The sequence below is a fragment of the Dasypus novemcinctus genome, chromosome 7, assembly GCF_030445035.2.
Source record: "Dasypus novemcinctus isolate mDasNov1 chromosome 7, mDasNov1.1.hap2, whole genome shotgun sequence".
Taxonomy (NCBI): domain Eukaryota; kingdom Metazoa; phylum Chordata; class Mammalia; order Cingulata; family Dasypodidae; genus Dasypus; species Dasypus novemcinctus.
Window position 1 is genome coordinate 132,981,154 of NC_080679.1, and position 21,488 is coordinate 133,002,641.

Genomic DNA, 21,488 nt, shown 5'->3' on the forward strand with positions numbered 1-21,488 from the left:
TAACAGGGCTTAAGAGTTCAGCTGGCTGCAGCTGGAGATACTGCTTTTTAGTTCAGTTTCCCACCAACATCTTATACCCAAAGGGAAAAGGGCTTGTGGCTCAAACCAGGGCTTTTGTGAGAGTTGGTTGTTAACTCTGTAACTGCTGGACAATGTCCATATCCTTCCTTTCCGAGGGGAACCACCTGGGACTCCGTGGGCAGCTGGAGCCTCCTTTCCTTGTGTCTCAGCGATGATGCGTGCCGGAGTGACAGGAGTCAGGGACAGCGGGTGCTGACGGAAGTGGAGGCCGTGGGGAGCACTTCCCTTACAAACGAGCACTGGAATTTGAATTCTAGCTCTCACCTCGCCTCCTCTGTTTTCTGCACTTTCCATAGTCAGAGTTCATTTGCACCAAGACTCCAAGGATCTGAAATGAAGCTGGGAAGAGGAGAGAAAAGGGAAAAAAACAAACACACAAACAAACGAAGCACCACCCGCTCTATGAGAATACCTGTGACAACTAGCCATAACCCAATGTGCTGGACTCAGCCCAGCACCCTGCCTGGCCCACTGCAGGGGCTCCAGAGATTGCCCCTCTCTGTAGAAGCCCATGTCTGCTGGGAGGTCTATTTACAGAGAATTATTCAGCTCTTGAAGTGGCTGGACCACCCAGCTTACCTATATGCTGAACTTCCCTCCTTTTTTTTTAGAGAAGTTGTAGGTTTACAGAAAAATCATGCAGAATATACAGAGTTCCCAAGTATCCCCCTATTCCCAGCCCCTTGCGTCAGTGTGGTACATAGATACAACCGATGAAAGGCTCTTACCCCTGTCCTCCTCTTCACTGACCCTCCTCTTCTCTCCTCAAGCCCCGGCATTTCTCTGCACTCCCCCGCCCCACCTCCCAGCGTGAAGCACCCTGTTCTTCTCCACCCTAATCCTAGCGGGATACTCCTAGAGCTGATGCCAGGGGATGAGGTTTGCTTGTACATCACATCAAGCGGGCACAGACCACTGGGCATTCCCCGTGCGGTGTTATGTGGTTCTTGTCTTTGGGGTGGGGTTCGGAAGCTTCCAGGAGTGGGCCCGTTCTGGATGCGTCAAAAAAAAGGTGTACCTTGGGATAACTGAGGTGCTGCTGTAGAGTTAGAGGGCCCTGGGCCGTGACCTTGGGCCTGATGGGAGCTCCCCAGCCTCTCCCGAGGATAGGGCGCTCTGCCTTCCACCGCGGAGGCGCCCTGGCTGGAGTCAGTCTTGGGGGACAGCTGTTTGACAGGGGACCCCGCAGCTGGGCCCTGGCTGGCAATAGTGTCGCTCTAATTAACAAGGCTGCTGAGATGCACATACCCTACAATGTGTGGGCTTTCGACAGCTGGCATTTTTTCGCTTACAAGTTTACAGTTTCGAGGCTGAGAAAAATGCCCAAATCCAGGCACCATCGAAAGATTTCTTCCCACAGAGCGGCTGCCAGAGATCCTGGGCTCCTCTGTCACATGGCGAGGCACGTGGTGGCATCTGCTGGGCTCTCCCTTCTCCACCAGGTTCCATGCTTTCAGCTTCTTACTTCTGTCTCTCTCTCTCTGTCTGCATTTCATTCTCTTATAAAGGACTCCAGTAAGAGGACTAAGACCCGGTGGGTGACATCTCAGGTTAAGATCCTGCTCACCAGAAGATCCACTTACAATGGATCCACACCCAGAGGAACGTGTTAACTTTGAGAACAAACATTTCTCGGCACATACAGCTTCAAACCAGGACCCCTCCCTTGCCTGGAGGTGCTCGTCTCAGCCTACACCAGACTCTTCTAGGGAAGCCCCTATGCCCTGCTAGCAAGGGGAGAGGTTGCTGGTGGGCTGCCTGCCCTCCAGCCCTGATGCCTCTTTGCCGTATCAGGTGTGGGCTGTCTCTCTACAGCCCCCCTCCCTGCTTTCCAGGCTTGTGACAGCTTAGCCCCCATGGCTTCTCTCCACCCCTCTGGAAATCTGCATAGCCACAGTCTGGTTTTCTGAAAGGCTGCCAACTTGCCAATCAGATAAGCCAAACTCTTTTTCTGGGTTAATGGGAGAAAGCCCGAAAAAGGCCCCAAGGAGAAAATAGTGGCACTACATATGATAAGGTGGTGGTGTCTTTTGTAGGTAAAAAGACCAAGGAAGAAAACAACACTTAGTCACCCCTCCAAAATGAAGAAACAGTGAACAAAAATTTCACCTAAGAGTAAGGCAAACTGTTAATAAGCTCTGAAAGTATATATGAGCTCACTGGTAGCCAAGGAAATGAAAACTTGAATACTACATATGTCCTGTAGTATTAACAATTATTTAAAATCTCATGCTTATTTCCGTGAAAAGGCTCTAAAATAAGCATGTTTCTCTGATCAAGGAGAGTGTAAATTATTAAGGAAACGACTCACGGATGTAGCAAAAGCCTCAAACACATTCCTGGCCTTCGATCTAGTAATGACACTTGGAGCAGAAGCAACAACAACAAAAAGTAAGATTAAAAAAAAAGAAATTCAGATAAAGATACATGTTCGCATGATTTGACAGTGTCGATTTAACTAGCAAAGAAAAAGGCAACAACCTTGTAATTAAAACTAACTAAAGAGATTTCATCCTTTTATATGGAGAAAGGTTTGTGACAATGTTTAGTAGTGAAAACCTCAGCATGCGAAAATCACATTGTCAGTACAATCCCAATAGTATAAAACAAATATTCATAGATGTGTTTAAAAAGAAGACTAGAAGTAAACATACTTTCAGGTCCTAGAGATTGTGAGAAAGAGCTTGGTTTTGTTGTTGTTGTTTTATCCTCTCTCAAAAATGTTTACACGAAGCCTCTGTTGCTTTTATAAAGTGCAAAACTTTTAATCAAAAATTTTTAAAAATAAAATCTACCCATTTCTGCCCATTAGGACTCATAACCAGGGGTAAGAGCTGTCGCAGGACAGGGCTGCCAGCTCCCTCCCAAGAAGAACCAGCCCTAAGAGTGCTGGCTTGGCGGCGTGTGGGGGCGGAGACCCCTTCCCAGGAGCTGCTGTTTTCCCAGACCTGGTCACTGACTCTCATCCTCGGGGCACTCCGCAGCACTTTTGCCAGCCAGGCGAGGCCGCAGAGCTGAGGCTCCACGCTGGTTGCACTGGGACCGACTGCGGACGAGTGGCCTTGGACAAGTTGCAGCTTTGCCGTGAATCGACTTTCCTACCTCTGCATGGTTGCCCTATTATGAACTAAATATACGGTGTAAACTCAAGGAGTTAATAATTAGAATACAGGTTGCCAGCAAATGGAAGGAGGTTGAAGAACGGACAGCTGAGTTTTCATCTGTGCAGAACTGGTAAAAAGGCTGTTTGTAAATCTTTAGAAGTGAATAGAAATGGTGAAAGCACATCCCCGTGTTGGTGACTGGCTGTGCTATTGTATGGCTCTGACAGTGATGGAAAGGGAAAGTCTAAGGTCATGTAAATTACTAGAAGGAAAGCTAAAACTGTAACACGGTACTGTTTATGACAGTAAAACTGCCTGCCTATATAACACTGTTTTTATAAAATATCAATAACAAGGTACTAGAGAGAAGGAAAAAGAATAGCAGCTATGTACAGCAGGGGAAGCATAGAAAGACTGAGAGATGATGAGTTTTGTTTGTTTTTCTTTATTATTATTATTAGAATAATGAAAGTGCTCTAAGAATGACTGAAGTGATGAATACACAAATATGTGGTTACACTGAATATCTTTGTACATTTTGGATGGATTTATGCTTTATTAATATGTACCAATACAAATGATTTGTTAAAAAAAATAATTTAGTGGGGCATTGATGAAAGATTTGTTAATGTGGGAAAGTGTGGGAGGTGGAGGGGCTGGGGAGTACGGGAATCCCCTATATTTTAATGTAATGTTTACGTAATCTAAAGTTTCCTTAAAAATAAAAAAATAAGAAAACAAAAATACTTTTAAAATGAGTACTTGGTAATATCCAAATTGAGGATATTTAAAGGAATAAAACAAGATAAGAACTGTTTTATTATTACAGGATACAGCTGAATTCTATTTCATCAAAAAATATCCAACACATGAAGGCACACTAATATCCCATTTCTAAATCAGTGGGTTCTACCTGCACCTGTAAGAGCTACTCATAAATAAGTGAGGCGCAAAGACTCGGCGTTTGTTCCGTCGCTCCTGAACTCGTACCAAATAATGGAATCTTTCAGGTAACTAGTTTACTTTTCTAAAATAGTACTTACTTTTAAAAAATTTTAGACACTTCCACGGATATATTTAAAAAAGAAAATAGCAAATGTTTCCGGTTAAGCTACTACTCACAATTAAAAAATGCTTTACCTTCTCCTCTGGATGGTCTAGGATCATTACTATAAACACAATGCAAGTGCCTCCTGGCAGGTAAAGGTGACAGCGCCAAGTAACTCCGGGTGCTAAGTGGGGCGTTGTAATTATCTAATGGGTTAGAGACTATCTAACTTTGCAGATTGCTCCAATTTCATGGATGAGAAAACTGAGGCTCAGCGAGGTTAAGTAAAGGGCTTTGCAGGCGGTGAAGACTCGCACACAGATCACCATCACCAAAGCCTGGGCTCCCTGGTGGCCCCATGGCGACTCGCCCTGCAGAAAAGAGAGCTGCTCCGCCTGCTAACAGGGCTCTCTTCAGCGGTTTAATAAATGCCATCTTGTGCTTATGCCTGACCGTCACAGACTGTAGGGCTTGCTACCTTTAAGTTAGCCGGCTAATTCGTGCCTTGGCTTCCTTTCTGCAAGGAATTCTTGTTACCTCTTGGTGCTCTGGATCCGTGCTAGCCTGAGAAATTAAATAAGCCAGCCTCTTCTGAGAATGTCTAAACATCCCTGGGTTCCAAGTGGGCCTCTCCGAGCTCCTCTAACGAAGTGAGGTGCAGACTTGGCGATTTGTGATTTCGTTTCCTGAGGGTCTCTCTGCTTCCTTCCAGCTCCCCAGCTGCATTGCAGATCAGGGAAGTTGTTACATATCTTATGAACTCTGAATATAAGGCATATTACTACCCACCGTGGATACATGGGCATCGCAGACCAAAATGCTGAGGCCGTTACAGTAATTGTTGCCGCTTACCGCACGCCTCTTCCGTCCCACGGGCGTTTTACAGACGTCGTCTCTTGGAACCCTGGCGGCCAGCGCACGGGCACTCTTCCCAGACTCGAGTTCTCTGCGCGCAGAGGCCGCCAGCTGTCCAGGGGCCGCGCAGCTGGCCAGGATCCCAAGGCAGGTCTGTCCCTGCTGTGTCACCATCCCTGACCCTGACCGTGCCTGGCCCAGAGGCGCCCGGCACAACCCATCTGGGAGTTTTCGAGCTCCACGCGGGGGGGCGGGAATTTTCAGCCACAACTTCTGTATCCGGGTGGGGAGTTGCAGAGGGAAACACAAACAGAGTTCGAAAAAGAGTGATTCTTGCGCCGGGAAAGTTGGAGCCCAGAAGAGTTCAGGAGTGGGCGGGGTGGTGTTTAAAAAAAAAAAAAAAGGGTGGAAACCCCATCGGCCAACCCCGCAGAAAAAAACAAATAAATACCCTCTGCCTATCTGCAGACGGCCCCTCCCCTGGGCCTGCGCGGAGCAGAGGGACACGTGCGGTCTCCTCCAGGCGCCGGGTGGGCACGCACGACCCCCGCCGCGGCCTCTGCCGGGGCCCAGGACCCGTCGGCCATGAGCAGCCCCAACGGCACGGCGCCGCCCCCCGACCGTGAGTAAGGGTCCGCGCCCTCGGGAGGGGTGGGCGCTCCTCCTGGCGCGGGAGCCGCGGGGGCGCAGCGGGCGCGCAGGGCCGAGGCGCGGGCCGCGGCGCGCAGCCCCCGGGTCCCCGGCCGCCCGGGCCTGCCCTAGAGGAGGGCCCGCCGGGCTCCGGGTGCGGACGCGGCGGGTCCCGGGGACCGGCCCCGCGGTGTGGGGTGGAGGGTCCCCCGTCTCTGGCGCCGCGATTCCCCGCGTCCCCAGCCAGAGGGGGCTGCCCCGGCCTCGCCGCGTCCCCCGAGCGAGTGCGGCCTCTGGCTCTTTCCTGCGTGCCGAGGATCTGGGGCAAGAACCTTTCCCCTAAGAGAGTAAGAACGCACCCCCAGGGGGGAGAGGCCGAGCGAGAGTGAAAGTCACAAGATGTTTTCCCGCCGCCCGGCAGGGAACTTCTTAAGTAACCGCAGAGTCAGCTCTGCCGGCGCCGCCGGGGGGCCGCGGCAGCAGCCGGGACGGGGCTCCACCTGCGGGACTTGTGGTTCCTTTCTTTTTAAAGCCGGCACGTCGTGCGTTCATGCCGCCAGGAAGTCATATGTGAAGAGGTTCTTTAGGACTTTCCCAAACAGCGCCGGGCCTCGCCCCCGCCTCCACCGGGTCACTGGGCTTTTGCGTAAAAACTAACATTGTCCTTTATTCTTTAAAGTGGACGTTTAGCCCTCTTACCCCCCACCCCACGCAGCAATCCCTGGCTAAGTTTAGCCTGTCAGACAGGAGCTGTGCTGGCCTCTAATGGGATCGGGTTAAATTATTAATACGGTAAGGATACGGGTCCAGGAGGCACCGGCTCTCCTGTCAGTTTTTAAACTCCAGGGGCGGGGCGGCCTCCCAGGGCGGAGGCTGGGGGCAGTGAGTGTGTCTCAGGCCTGTAGGTGTGTGTAACACGCCTGCGTGTGCAGGGCAGTGGGGGGGCGTGCTCGGGTGGGTCTGAGTGGCGTAGGCACGGGTGGGGTCGGGGAGCCGGGACCTGGCTGCCCGCAGTGGCAGGGTCTGTGCCCTTTGTTAGCCAAGCCCCTGAGGCCTCCCTTAGCTCCAGTTCTGTCACCGGCAAAATGCAAATAGTAAGTGCCCTTTTGGGTTTTGAGGCTTAACTACCTAGTCACTCCTTGCAGAGACTAAGGGCTGCGCCGGTGCCAGGGATTCTGTGTTGGTTTTCCTGGGACCTGATGCACCTTAGCATGTTTACACTAGTGGGGGGGCTCAGGCATGAGTGTGCACGTGCGCGTGTGCATGAGTACATGTGAGCGAGAGTGTGTGTGGTGTGCCCTTGTGTGTGAGTGACACCGCCGGCCGCTGCCCGTGCCAGCCCGCCGCCCCCGTGCTCCTCCAGGATCCGAGTTTCCTTCCGGCCTCGACCGCGCACCGCCAGCACTGCCCTCGGGGACTGGCCAGGACGCAGCTTTGACTGGCGGGCGGTTGGGATGGCCCGTCTGGCTCCGTGAAATGGCAGGGACGGCGGGCGCCCCGGCCAGCGGCTCCCTCGAGCAGGACAGCGCCCCTAGCTTGCCCGACTCGCACCGCTGCTCGCTCACAACCCCGGAGTTTCGAGTCTGGAGGACCTGCTCCGGCTGGCCAGTCCTGCCCAGCCGGGCTCGGGCCACCCCCTGAGCCGGAGCCCGCAAGTCTTTGCCATCCCGGCCTCAGGATGGAAAAGGGACGTGGGCCCGGGCGGAGGTGGCCAGTGGGCAGATTCGTGCGCAGCTCGCTGCCCGGCAGCAGCAGAAGGGGCAGCTTTAAGCTCCAGCGGAAAGGCCATCTCCGCCGTGGCCCAGCCCCTCGGGGTGTCGGTGGTGTGGGTGTCACGGGTCGGTGGCGCATTCAGCAGCTGCACCCTCCCAAGGGGGCGCAGGTTGGACAGTTATTTCCGGGCCTTGCCGCGCACTGGAGAAGAGAGGGCTCCGGCGGGAGAGGCGTCCGTGTGGGCAGTGAGGTCGCACGGCTCCGTCCAAACCGCGTGGGGAGAAACTGGTCACCCACCGAAGCGGGTGCGGCAGTCCAAGCCCTTTGCCTTTTGGGGAGGAGGCTTTTATACTAAATGCCCTTCTGATACCCTTCCAGTGACTGAGTGAAGACAATAGGCCCACCAAGCACATTCCAGAAAAAAAAATGTGGACAATGAATGAAGAGTTAAGAGTAGGAGAGCATAAAACACTTCCTTTCCACACCACGGACAATTCCTTTATTGATTTATGAGCATCCTTCCAGAAGTATTGTAGGAATATAAAATTACTTTTTATTTTACATAATGAAGCCTCTTTTATATATTCGACTTCATCTCCCTTTTTTAATAAGAATCTATCGTAAAGATAATATATGTCTTATCAGCAGATCTAGACACTCGTTCTCTTCAGGGCTGTGAAGTGTGACTTGTAGGAATGTGTGAACGAGCTGGTTAGGTTATTCAGCCAGTTCCTCTGCCATGCACGTGAGCTTGTGTAGGGTCTTTATTATTATTATTATCATTTTAACCAAACCAAGTGCTTCCGTAGCCAAGTGGGGTTTTACACTGAGGGTGGGAATGCCTTGAGGATAAAACCCCCTAAGGACTGAACTCCTGGACTAAAGGGTGTGTGCATCTGCAGTGTTAGTAGATGTAAGCAAACGCTCTCTAAAAAGGTCACAGCAGGTTCTCACCCACCGGCAGCTGTGACAGTCCCCGTTTCTCAGTTTCAGTCTCGGCACTGCAGAAGGCACGTGGTGCTCACTTCTGAACGGCCCCTGGAACCTCCGAGCATGCGTCTTCCTCCCGCAGGCACTGTGCCTCTTGTCCTGGGAGGTCCTGCAGGGCCAATGCCCGTTTGCCACCAGGTCCCAGCCTCTCGTGCAGGGCACGTGTCCCGGTTGCTCGACGGTCCGTCCTGGCCACAGGGCACGTTAGGGGCAGGGCGGGGGCTGGAGGCTTGGGGACGGGACCTGGGTGTGACCCCACATTTCCTGGCTTTGGGCAAGTTCCCCAAGACCTCAGGCCCGGGTCCTCTCACCTGGTAAGTGGGGCTGACCCAGCCGTGCCGCTGCTCAGGGAGGTGGAGTCGGCCGGGCCGCGGGGGTCTCGGTGGAGGCCATCAGCACGAGTGGTCAAGGACAGCCGCGGATCTCAGGGCCTCCCGGCAAGCGGCTTCTGATGGAACCTGGTTAAGGCCTTGCGGGGGTCACTCTCCGCAGCCAGGTAGGATGAGCGTTTTCTTACCGAGTATATGGCCCAAGAATCGCAGGCTCCCGGGCTCTGGGGGCAGAGCTGGGCTGTGGACGCTCAGACCGCAGAGCCACGAGGGAGGGCTGAGCGGGCGTCAGGCTGCGGGCCTGCAGACACCTGTGCCAGGTGTGCGCGCTGCCCACCCTCCATGGGAGCAGCACGCTGGGATTCCACGCGGCAGCTTTGCACGTGCAAGGGCTGCGTGCTGCTGGGCCCTCCCCTGCAGGCCCACCTGGCCGCCGTCACCCCCTCTTCTGGTGTCAGCCTGGCCCATGCTGGCCGCCTGCTCGCCTGCCTCCGGCGACCCCCCGGGCTGCCTCTTGGAGGGTCCCGCTTCATGTCTGGACTCCAGCCCTGCCCGTCTGCCTCTCCAGCTTCAGCCCCCACCTCTGCAGGCTGCAGCCCCACCCCAGGCTCTTGGGGTCCCCCGCCCCTCACCCCTTCTGCCTGGCACCGGCCTGATAGTGCGTCAGTTTGTCCAGGTCCCATGTGTGCATTCCCACTTCCCGGGCCCTCCCTGAGCCCCTGAGAGCCACTGCCCTGGGACACGTCCTCGTGGGCGGGGGGCACATGAGGAGCTGATGCTAGGGCTGACGGGTCGCCAGGCCCTTCTGTGGGCTCTGCCTGGAATTCCAGTCTCCCAAGGAGCAACACAGCGCCACCGGCCCCCACCCACCACTTGGGACCCGGCACAGAGTGTTGCTCAGGGTGTCATTTTCAGACAAATGGGTGCCCATTTGGAGGACCCCAGGGTCTGTGCTCCCAGCATTTAGTCCATTTCAAATGCCAAAAGGACTTTGTAAAAGTAGACACAGCTCCTAGTCCAGAGTCAGCCTCGATGCAGAAGTCAGCACATAACACGTCAGAACAGACAAAGTCACACCAAATCCATCCACCGGAGCACAGCCGCGTCGCCTCCAGCCCAGGCCTTCACGCCCACTCCTCTCTGTCTCCCCCTCCTCTCTGCCCTTCCTCTCCCCACGAGCCCCTCCCCTCCCTCCTCTCTCCCCCTCCCTCCCCCCTCTTGCTTTCACCTCTCCCCTCGCTCTCTCTGGGGGAGCAGGAGGGGACACTGGCCTGGCCCGGATCCCGGGGCCAGCAGAGCGGACCCGAGAGTTCCCCTTCTCCCGTCCCGAGGTCTCAGGCCCTCAGTGGGGTCTTCCTTGGCCCCACCTCGCCTCAGTAGCCCTGTCCTGCACTTAGCGTAGGCCCTCGTCCTGCTTCTCTAGCCACGCCTTCCAAGGTCAAAGCCCACACCCCTGGTGCCCTTCCAGAATCCCAGGGAAGGCATTGAGTGGGGCAAGCCCTGGAGGAGCCCTGGCTCCCAGCTGTTGCAGCTGCGCACACCCTGAGGCAGGCCACCTACCCCAGCTCGCCTTGGCCATGCGGTGCAGGCACACAGCTTGCCGGGGCACCCCCTTCTGCCCCGTGAACGCGGGACGTTAGAAGCGGGCTCCAGGCCCCCACCGTCCCCCGCCCCAGCTCTAGAACAGGAAACGTTCCTGTTTTATCGGCAGCTGGTGGGCACACGCACTCTCAGCCTTCAGAAAGGGAAGGAAATTACGGTTTGCCCGATCAGGCCCATGCCTGCTTGCCTTGGATGTTAAGCCTCAAATCTGTGGCTTCTCCTCTGTCCTCTGAGCAGTGACATCCCCTCGCAGTGAAGTGCCGCCTTCTCTGGAGACGCTGGCGCTAAAACCTTGCTGGAATCCTTCAGCAGTGCGAGAGGCTTCAAGTTCAGATGCCCGCTCTGTGTCTTTCTGAAGCCCTTCAGCCTGAACATGCTTTGTGGCCATTTGCTAACGGTGACAAGGGAAGTACCCCAGGTGTGGAGTGGGAGGTTTGGGTTTGAATGTGGACCCGCCGTGAGTTAGCCGTGGCCTTGAACCAGGGGCCGCGTCTCTTTCCTCTTGCAGGGCCTGCTCCCCCAGGGCTCCCACGCTCTGCTGTCACACCTGGAAACACATAATAACCTTTGGCCACATGGCCCCACGTCTCCCTTTCTCCCTGGGCCTCACCAGTTCTACAGCTGGTCCTGATTTGGTAAATGGGAACGATGATTGCTTCTACCTCAGAAACTTGTTCGGAGGATTAAAAAGTTCCTCACCCAGCGCCCAGCACGTATTAATAATTACGTTTAAAAACTGCCGCCTGCCGGGTGTGTCCTTGGTAAGTGCTGGCTCGCTCTCCCACCTCCGTCCTCTGTCCCCAGCCTGGTCTCTGTTTGCCCGTTTACAACTGAACATAGGACCCAAGGACAGCACTGTCTGCCCCCGGTCCCAGAGACCGCAGGTCCACAGGGAGCTTCTCCTCCGTAGCACCCGTCACCGGCTCCCATCTGAGCTGTGCCATCCACCCCATCACTTCGGCTCTCTCACGACTTCACCCAAGAGTCAGCGATGTGTGGTGGAGGGCTCCACCAGGGTGCTGGCTGTGGGCATTGAGCCACCAACCCTGTCCCCTCGGAAGCCCACCTTGCTGGTAAGCCGCCTGGGGTGGCATCGCTGCTTCCCACCGCGTAAGAGCAGCCTCTTAACAGTGGGGGTCTCGTTGTACCCTTAGCAGTACAGGAGAGAGAAGCTCTTTGAAAGCACTCTGGATGACTGATGGATGGATGGATGGACAGACAGATGGATGGGAGGATCACTGTGAAGTTCCAGCCAGTCTAGGCAAAGCTCCAGAGAAACAGAGAGCGCCATAGGTTCCCAGGTTCATGGTGGGTGGGTGGGTGGGTGTGTGGATGGATGGATGGATGGACGGACAGATGGATGGGTAGATGGATGGATGGATGGGCGGACAGATGGATGGATGGAAGGATCACTGTGAAGGTCCAGCCAGTGTAGGCAAAGCTCCAGAGAAACAGAGAGCGCCATTGGTTCCCAGGTTCATGGTGGATGGATGGATGGATCAATCAATGCGAAGGTCCAACCAATGGACCTTCTATGGCAAAGCTCTGTAGAAACAGAGAGTGCCATTGGTTCCTCGTTTCACTCACTCCCTTTCTTAGTCCTGCCCTGACTCTCAGCAGCTGGCAGGGGTCTCTGAGTCCCCCTCTGCCCACTGGGCCCCTCCATGTTCCTCGTCCTCCCAGCCTGTGTGCAGATGGGGCCCTCCTTCCCTCCTCGCCCTCCCCTGACATGCCCTCCTTTCCTCTTTGGCTCCATAGTCCAGTGTCTTCCTCACCAGTGCCCTTTGCTTTTCCTTCACGCTCGCCTCTGCTGGGATTCAGAGCTGGAAGGTCCTCAGCTGCCCTGTAAGTTCTCACTTCCAGCTCCCCTGGGAAGGCGTCTGTCTTCATTCCCCAGGCTGCAGTAACAAAGCACCACGAGCTGGGAAGCTTAGAACTACAAAAATGTATTATCTGCCAGTTCTGGGGGCCAGAACGGCCAAGGCTGAGGGCCGGCAAGGCTCTGCCTCCTCTGAGGTCTGTGGGGAGAGCCTGGCCAGGCCTCCCTCCTGGCCCCCGGCGGTAGCCTGCTGGCATTCCGTGGCGTTCCCCCCGTCTCTCTGGGTCTCTTCTATTCTTCTTGTAAGAAGTCCGGTCATGTTGGAATAGCACCCACTATAATCCAGTTTGGTCTCACCTTAACTAATTACGTTTTCAAAGACACTATTTCTAAGTAAGGTCCCATGGGAGTTCTTGGACATGTCTTTTTCAGGGACACAACCCACAAAGGCCCTCCACACCCCTTTTGACCCTTGTCAGCCTACAGGCCACTCCCTGGGGCCAGGGACGCCCCCCTCACTTCTTTTGGCCATGCCCTGGGACTGACTAGGCCGTTACCATCGCCCTCCTTCAGCCTCAACAAAATTTCTCATTCGAGTGAAACTAAGTTCAGCTGTTTCTGGAATTTCTGGCTCTCCTTTTTTTTTTTTCATTTCAAAATTTCTTCTACTTTCCCACCAGTTCTAGAAATTGCCCTTGCCCGCCCCTTGCATGATAATCTTATTCCTGGCTGGAGGCGGCCAGGCCCGCTCCACTTGACCTGCGTTATCTCGTTTCACCAGCTACAGCCCCGCAGGACGTATTTTTATCTCCAGTTTGCATGTGACCCTGCTGAAACTGGAGAGGCTAGAGAGGGCGACGGGGAACCGGGCAGTGCACAGCCGCCCGCGCCCCGGGCTCTGCAGGCAGCGCCGGAATGCAGAGCTGGTGCTCAGCCGGGCTGTGTTCCTTTAGACCCAGAAGGGGAAGACAATGAGCCTTTAAGGGCTAGCAGTGTCTTCATCTTTATCCCAACACAGCTGTAAACTGTAATTTTTACTTTTTTGTGTGGTGGAGGGGGCCCACAAAGGCCACGGGCCACCCGAGCCCCTGCAGGTCCCGCCGCACGGCCCAGCCGTTTCCCTGCCCGACGCTGCCCTGCCCGCGGGCTGACCCTCTGCTTGTCTGTCCCACCGCAGGGCTCTGCTTTTCACAGCTCAGTAGGGGTCCCGCGCACCAGGGCTTCCTGGGCGGCGGCCATGGCTCTTCTCTGCGCCTTGATTGACGCTGCAGAGATTCAGGGGCAGAACTTGGTGTTTCCGATGTAGCCAGGACCCTTGAACGGCACGCTCGCGTGCTCACTCGTGTGCTCTCTCTCCCATCTCTCTATTTCTCTTTCTATCGTGTCTAAGCCATGAAATGGGGCTGCTCCTCACCTAAAAGTGTAAAAAGCAAGTTTCTCTGCGCCCTGTCTCATTATCACAGAAGCAATCCGTGTTCACTGTAGAAATTCCAGTTACCAGTGTAAGGAGGGGCGTGGAAAGACTCTCTCTGGGCAGGGGGTAAGGTCAAGATGCCGATGGGACAACTGGGGCATGCCCAGAAGGCCCTGGAGAAGTTGATCTCCAGGACTGAGATAAAGACCCAGGGACAAGAGGCCCCCCAGCAGGGGCTTAGGGGATGGGGGGGAGAGGCAGGAGAAGCCTGCTGGGGGTCCATGGTCATTCAGGACCTGGGTACAAGGCTCAAAGCACAACCAAGAGGCTGGGGTCTTTGTGCAGGGCCAACAGTGGGGGGGGAGCTCTTGGTGAGCCCCTCTCTCTTCCACTCCTAACTTGGGCCGGAGGCTACAGGTCCCGTCGGTTAACACTGGAGGCAGAGCACAGATGGAGATGTCGTTCCTTCCGCTGTAAAGAAGTGGAGGCTGCGGTTCAGGGAGGTTATTTCCCCAGGTCTCACTGCCTCCTTGGAATGCCCACCCTTGAGCAGGTGGTTCCCGCCCCCCAGGACCCTGCAGCGCCAGGCTGGGTGGCGGCTGCTCAGGCGCCCAGGCCGCCCCAGGAGCTCCCACATCTGAGTCTGCCCCTCCACTCTCTGGGCCCGGGTGCTCCCGCCGCCCTCCTTCGCCAGCGCCAGGCGTACCCAGTGACCGCAAAACTGTGTTCAGGGGGACCCCTGAGGGCCGGGCCGCGACCGTGAATCCTGCCAGTCCAGGCCGGCCCGGTGCAGGGGAGGCGGCGGCCGCTGCCCCTCAGGGCCACCCTGGGGACGCTGGGAGATAATGACGTTCCCAGGACAGCCTCCCCACCCGCCAAAAGCATAACCGTGCCAGGACCTGGGCCACCCGTGACTACGTTCTGGGTGGCCCTTCTCTTGCTGTAGTCCTTGCAAACCTACTTCCTGTCTTCGTTGGAGAGGCTCTACCCTCCCTCTGGGACAGATAAGCAAAGCTCAGAGGGGTTAAGGGACTTGTAAGAAATCACCCAGCAGGCTGCAGTCGGCGGAGCGAGGCTGCGGCGCAGGCCCCTGGCTCCCCGGGTGTGCGTGCGCGGCAGGAGGGCACCTCTCACATCTGCGTGTGGGGAGGGGATGCCAGGAGCGATGCCGGGACCTGTGGGGCGGCAAGAGGAAGGCGTGGGAACGGTGGCCGGCCCTTCCTTCTCGGAAGCAGCCCTCGCCCCTCCCCTCCCTGTGCGCACACGTGCATGTACATATGTGCACATACGTGCAGGCATGAACACATGCACATGGGAATGCACGCCTGTGTGCACACTCAACACACGCGCAGGTGCCTAAGCACACACAAACTCTCGCGTGCACGCGCTCGCACGCGCACACTGCCTCCGTGTGCTTCTGCAACAGGCAGGGATCGCGTAGGGCCTGAGGCGGAGGGGGCGTCCCCAGGGACCCGACTTGGCCTGCGGCACGGCAGACAGTCCTGCGGCCCGGAGATAACGGGAAGCCAGGTCAGAGCCGGGCCTGCAGCATCTTTTGGCCTTTAGCAGGAGGTGCCTTTGGAAGCTTTTTTCTTCTGCCGCTCTGTTTTGGGCGCCGCTCCATTTCCCACCTCCTGCAGGATCTCTGCATCCCACCCAGACTGTCAGCAACGCTCTCTGCTTCCCCACGCCCCTTCGGGCTGGGGTCAGCGCCGTCCCCAGCGAGAGCGCATCAGCCCCGCGTGGCAGACGAGGACGCGGGGTTTGGAGGGCTCGGCAAGCTCGTTGGGTTGTGTTTATTTTGGGTTCAGCGTTAGTCCCCGATCGCCGCCCCCAGGACCCCATCTCAAGTCTGTCACTAAAGACCCCGGAAGCACTTTCTCTCTGACGCATGCCCCAGCAGGTAAATGCTGAGGCCAGGTCCAGGCTTTCCAGATTCGGGACCTGCACGCATCCTTCCTCACCCCCAGCCCCGGCCGGAGGAGGCCCGGGGGGCAGGCGGCACGAGCCTGAGCCCTGGGCCTTCCGTCCAGTTCCCGCCACGGCAGCAAGGGCCCAACTCTCCGATCAGCACGGCCCGGCGCGCCGCGCTTTGATTTTCACCCAGCCGGCGCCGACCTTGTGCCACGTGCTTTTGGAGACATCAGGGGATGCAGACCCTGTCGTCACAGTGCTCCGCTCGGTTCTGGAGGCCGCCCAAGTCAGTGGTGAGCAAAACGAGGTGAAGCGGCCTTCAGAGCTCCCTGGCTCAGCTCTAGGCTGGCTGAGACTGGCTCGGGCAGGTGGGGCAGGGCTGCTCCCCCCTGGAAGGAGGGCTGCAGACCCCTGAGCCTCCATCCCGTGCCCCATCTTGAAATGCACAAAATAGGGCATCACAGCTACAACTCTCCACGGCAATAATTTTTAATATTTGATTATGTGTTAGCAGCAGCGGCATCTTTACAAAATTAACTTGTACAGGAAGTCTAGAAATATAAGAGATAAAAGCCCACCTGATCCAGTCGCACCCAGTTGGGTCATCCAGTTGCATCCAATGCCCACTGTGATGACATTCTCCCAGGGCAGTGCTGGACTCCGAGGGCCCCATATATCCAAGTTTGAAAACGCCCGTGTGGTGCCTTCTGGAGTAGGTAACTGAAGCCCGGTCCCTATTTTGTCAGCAATGATGCTTTGGGGCTGTGATCTTAGAGGGTCCTTCTATGTCAGACGCATCAAGCACATGATCTGGCATCTCCAGTGGAAGCCATAAAATGCTCCCACAGCAGTTAAATATTTGTCCATAGCTAGAATGCAACATCCATGCAACTGCTTATCATTTTACCAGTGAATTCCACGAGAAAACATTTTATCCAACTTGGGGAATCCTAAATTCAGCCTCCACGGAGAAAATTTGAAAACTAAATAAATATTTAGATAAAGAAAAACTCCATGTAACCATCATGTAAATTGGTACTTGTCTTGGTTTCCTGGCTGCTAAGACAAATGCCATGCAATGGGTTAGATAAACAAGAGGAAGTTATTTGGCTTACGGTTTGAGACAAGGAGAAGAAACCCTGGAGGCGCCATCAAGGCGATGCTTTGCTCCCCAAGGCTGTGTGCTGTGGAGCTGGCTGCCGGCGATCCATGGCTCCTTGGCTTCTCTGTCACGTGGCAGTGCACACGGCAGCCTCCTCTCCTTTCTCTTCCAGATTCCAGGTTCTTATTGTGCTTTGCTTTCTCTTGATTGAGCCTTCAGTCATAGGGTCAAGGCCCAAACTCATTCAGTTGGACCCCACCTTAACTAAAGCTAGCATCTTCAAAAGGTTCTCTTTGCAATGGCTTCTCACCCACAGAAATGCAGTAAGATCAAGAACAGGATTTTTCCAGGGTTCTTCATTTCTTGGTGATACTAGATTATAATGGATTCCTTTTGAACTAAATACAGTTTCATCTGCTTGAATTGAAATCTTGAACTTGAAAAGACAAGTTGTCCATGATCAATGACCAAACTGTAGGGAACAACTTTAAGTAAAGGCAAGTTGCAAGTGTGTCAACTGGGAAAAAGAATAGTCTGAATGCATAGAGTTTCTGCTAGCACCAGGGGTCCTCTGACTCACCCTTGGTCATTAGTTATTGTGTTATCTGTTATCTTTAGCTATCTTCTCACTCTATGAGATGATGTAATGGATAGAACCCCCATATTAGGAGCCCAGAAACCAAAGAGCAAGGCAGAGTCACGTGCTGTGTGTGGATAAGTGAGTGTTAGGACCCACACAGGTAGGCTGACACCTGGTGCATTGTTTTTAAAAGTATTATTTTGGGGAAACAGATGTGGCTCAAATGACTGAGCTCCCGCTTACCATACGGGAGGTCCCGGGTTCAGTTTCCGGTGGCTCCTGTAGAAGACAAAGTAAGACAGCAAGCTGGAGCAAAAGGCAGGTCGGCAAGCTGATGCAACAAGATGATGCAACAAGGAGATACAAAGAGAAAAGACAATGAGAGGACCAACAAAACAGGAAGCTGAGGTGGCTCAAGTGATTGAGCACATCTCTCCCACATGGGAGGTCCCAGGTCCAGTTCCCAGTGCCTCCTAAAGAGAAGAGCACACAGCAGGTGGACACGGAGAGCAACTGGGGAAGGGGGAATAAACAAATAATAATCTTTTTTAAAAAAGTATTCTTTCTGTGGTAACACATATATAATATTTCACATTTTTAACATTTTTAGCTGTGCAATTGAGTGGCATTAGTTAGGTTCACAAATTTATGCTACCATCCATTACTGAAAATTTTTAATCACCCCAAAGAAATTCTTTACCCATTAATAACTCTCCATTCCCCCTCCCCGTTGTCCCTGGTAAACTCTAATCTATTTTCTGTCTCTATGAATTTGCTTATTCTCGATAGTTCATGTTAGTAGAATCCTACAGCATTTGTCCTTTGGCGTTTGGTTTCTTTCACTCAGGATATTTTCAGGGTCCATTGATGGTGTAGCATATATCAGAACTTCATTCCTTTTTATAGTTGAGTAATATTCCACTGTGTGTTTATACCACATTTTGTTTATCCATTCATCTGCTGATGGACACTTGGGTTGTTTCCACCTTTTGGCTATCCTGAGTAACACTGCTATGAAAATTAGTGTACAAGTATTAGTTTGAGTCCCTGTTTTCAATTCTTTGAGGTACATATCTTAGAATAGGATTGCCAGGTCATTTTATAATTCTTTGCTCAACTCTTGGAAGAACTGAAATAGTGCTTTCCACAGCAGCTCCACTATTTCACAGTCCTGTCAGTTTACAAGGGTTCCAATTTCTCCACATTTTCACCAACACTTGTTACTTTCTGTTTTTGTTTTGTTTTTAATATTAGCTGTTCTAGTTGGTATGAAGTGTATCTCATTGTAGTTTTGAGTTGCATTTCCCTAATGACTAATGCTGTTGAATATCTTTTCATGCGCTTATTGACCACCTGTGCATCCTTTTTGGAGAAATGTCTATTCATCTCTTAGCCTATTTATAATTTGAGTTGTGTGTGATTTTCTTACTGAGCTGTAACACATCATTATAGATACTAGATATTAAGCTCTTATCTGACATATGCCTTGCAAGTATTCTCTCCCATTCTATAGGTGTCTTTTGGCTTTCTTGATAATGTGTTTTGATACACAATTTTTTAAAAATTTATTCCCCCCCCCCATTCCCAGTGGTCTGCTTTCTATGTCCATTTGCTGTGTGTTCTTCCATGTCCACTTGTATTCTTGTCAGCAGCACCAGGAATCTATGTCTCTTTTTGTTTTATCATCTTGCTGCGTCAGCTCTCCATGTGCATGGTGCCACTCCTGGACAGGCTGCACTTTTTTCACATGGGGCAGCTCTCCTTACGGGGCGCACTCCTTGTGCATATGGCTCCTCTACATGGGGGACACCCCTGCGTGGCACAGCACTCCTTGCGCGCATCAGCACTGCATGTGGGCCAGCTCACCACATGGGCCAGGAGGTCCTGGGTTTGAACCATGGACTCTCCATATGGTAGACGGACGTGCTATATCAGTTGAGTCAAATTCACTTCCCTTGACGCACAGTTTTTCTGGTAACATCCAATTTATCTGTTTTTCCTTTGTCATTCATGATTTTGATATATAAGAATACATTACATAATACAAGTTCAAAATTTTTTTTCTGTTTTCTTCTAGGAATTTTATGGCTTAGCTTTTATATTAAGGTTATCGATTCAGTTTGAGTTAATTATTTTTATGGTGTGAGGTAGGGGTCCAATTTTATTCTTTTCCATTTCCATTTGTCCCAGCACCATTTGTGGAAGAAACTAATCTTTCCCCATTAAGTGTACTGGTTCATCTTTTAACTGCTATAGCGCAGCACCTCTTCTATGTGCAGGAAGTGGGGAGTGTCGTGGCATATACAAAGTTGTTTTTTATTTGGGTAGGAGGTATGAAAAGATTGGTTCAAATGGGCTCTTTGGCTCTGTTATTTATATCAGGCTTTAGTAATTGCCCTTAGGTCACTTCCTATTTAAGAATCATGGTGCTTCTGGAAAGCCCTTTTGGAACATGGCTATTTTTAAACAATTCATTTGAGTGCAGTGATGTTTGTCATTCATTGAGAAAACAGGCAATTCCAAGGGAAATTGAAATACATCTTTGAGAACTGTGGACAAAGGCTGATGAAATCCATCATTTTCTTTCCAAGTTCAGAAGCCCAGTTAGCCAGTGTTTCCCACTCGTGGACTCCTCCGAGCCTTTTGCATCCTTCGGGCTTTTGCTCTCTGCCTGGTAACCTTCCCTGTTCTCTTCTTCCTCTGTCTCCAGGGTGGTGCTTTTGATAAAAGCCATCTCCGAGGCTGCACCCTCCTGGAGGCACAATTATCTATTTGCGCTCTGTGCTCAGCCTGCCCTCCCTGAGCAGGGGCTGCGGGAACAGTGGCTCGAGTGTGTGGGCCGATAAAGGGCTGGTCTCTCGCGGCCTGTGCCCTGCCCCGGGGGCGCCAGTGGTCCTCCTCTAAGCTCCCCATGGCCTCCCCAAGGAGAGTGGGTGCAGGGCGGCCTTCTCTGCTGGCCCAGTGCGGGGTCCATCCTAAGACAACGGCCCTTTCAGGGACCCTGCCGCTGCAGCAGGAAGCCGCTCCCCACTCCTCCGGCCTTGCCTGCCCACGTGCTTATTTTAGCCGGGCTCTGGCCACTGCCGCCACCCCTGGGCTCGGTATTCCCTGGAGAGGGCTCTGTGGCCTGGCCTTGCCCATGCAGCGTGCTCATCCAGAGAGGGGTAGGCAGAGGCAAGTCCAGGGCCTTGAGGCCGAGATGGCCCTTGACCTTGGGGCCCTCCGGAACCTTCACCCGCCCCCGCCCCCATGCCCCTCTCCATCTGTTGCCTTGGCTGCAGATCCGGGCAATGGGGAGGGGGCTGGGAACCACTTTGGGGAGTGAGCGCCGCCTCTTCGGCCTCAGCTTCCCCAGCAGACCCTGTGTACTCACAGCTAACGGGCTCTGGCCTGTGGGGCGTGGCCAAGCAGGAAGAGGTAGGCGCATTCTAACCAGGGATAAAAGCAGAGGCTTCCAGCATTACCGACCTGGGTCCCAGGCCAGTGGGGCCACTCAGGGGCCCCGTCCCTATTGGCCCCTTAAATGGCGAGATGGAGGCGAAGCTTACTACCGACCCGGGTCAAGCATGCGGCAAGCACTCAGTGTAACCTGAGAGTGGAGAGAGACTCAGAGACCCAGAGGCTTACCCAGGGGTGGGCACACAGCCCGAGGGCCGAATTGTGCCCGCTTCTGCTTGTGTACATAAAGTTCTATTGCGCACGGCCGCCCGCCTTCCCGCGGACTGCCCACGGCTCTTTCTGTGTACAAGGGCAGGAAGAGACCGAATGGCCCACGGAGCCTAAAATCTTGGCTCTGGCCCTTTATGGAAAAAGCGAGCCGACTCCTGACAAAGCGGAGGCTCTGCAACCGGGCGAGGGGAGCCTGTGCCCCAGCCTGCCGCGCCTTGCTCCACGGACACCGCCATGCTCAGAGAGCAGCCTTGGAGGAGGAGCAGGGCAGGGGTTGGGGCCAGCCAACAGCCCCCGAGCTCTCCAGGCGGGCCCCAGCCACCAGGGACAGAGGGGGCCGGTGTTCCTGCTCGCCCCCCGCCCTGCCCGCGCCGCAGGGTCTTTCCTGAACTCCTCCCCTCCCTCTCGCCCTCCCGTCACCCCTGGAGTGCCCGCATCGCCTCTGTGGGTGCAGGCCCGGGGCCCTGCTGCTGCCCCGCAGGACTTCCTCTGCTGGACAGGAGGGGACAGGACCAGGCCTGCGGGAGGGGGTGGGCTGGCGGCCCCCGCCCTGCGTTCCCACACCTGCCTTCCCGCCCGAGTCCCTGCGCAGGAGCGTCAGCCCGGGAAAGGGGCGAGGGGACCCGTCAGTCCTTCCC

The 21,488-nt window shown here is 54.2% G+C and overlaps 1 protein-coding gene across 1 annotated transcript in view; it reads left to right on the forward strand.

The window, feature by feature from the left end:
• Positions 1 to 5,185: 5,185 nt before the first annotated feature.
• Positions 5,186 to 21,488, forward strand: part of GYPC (glycophorin C (Gerbich blood group)) — a 35,475-nt gene continuing 19,172 nt past the window's right edge. The window contains exons 1-2 of the mRNA XM_058301171.1: positions 5,186 to 5,239; positions 5,557 to 5,710. Of these exons, the coding sequence (XP_058157154.1) occupies positions 5,674 to 5,710 (37 nt within the window). The 5' untranslated portion in view covers positions 5,186 to 5,239; positions 5,557 to 5,673. The remainder of the gene's footprint in view (positions 5,240 to 5,556; positions 5,711 to 21,488) is intronic.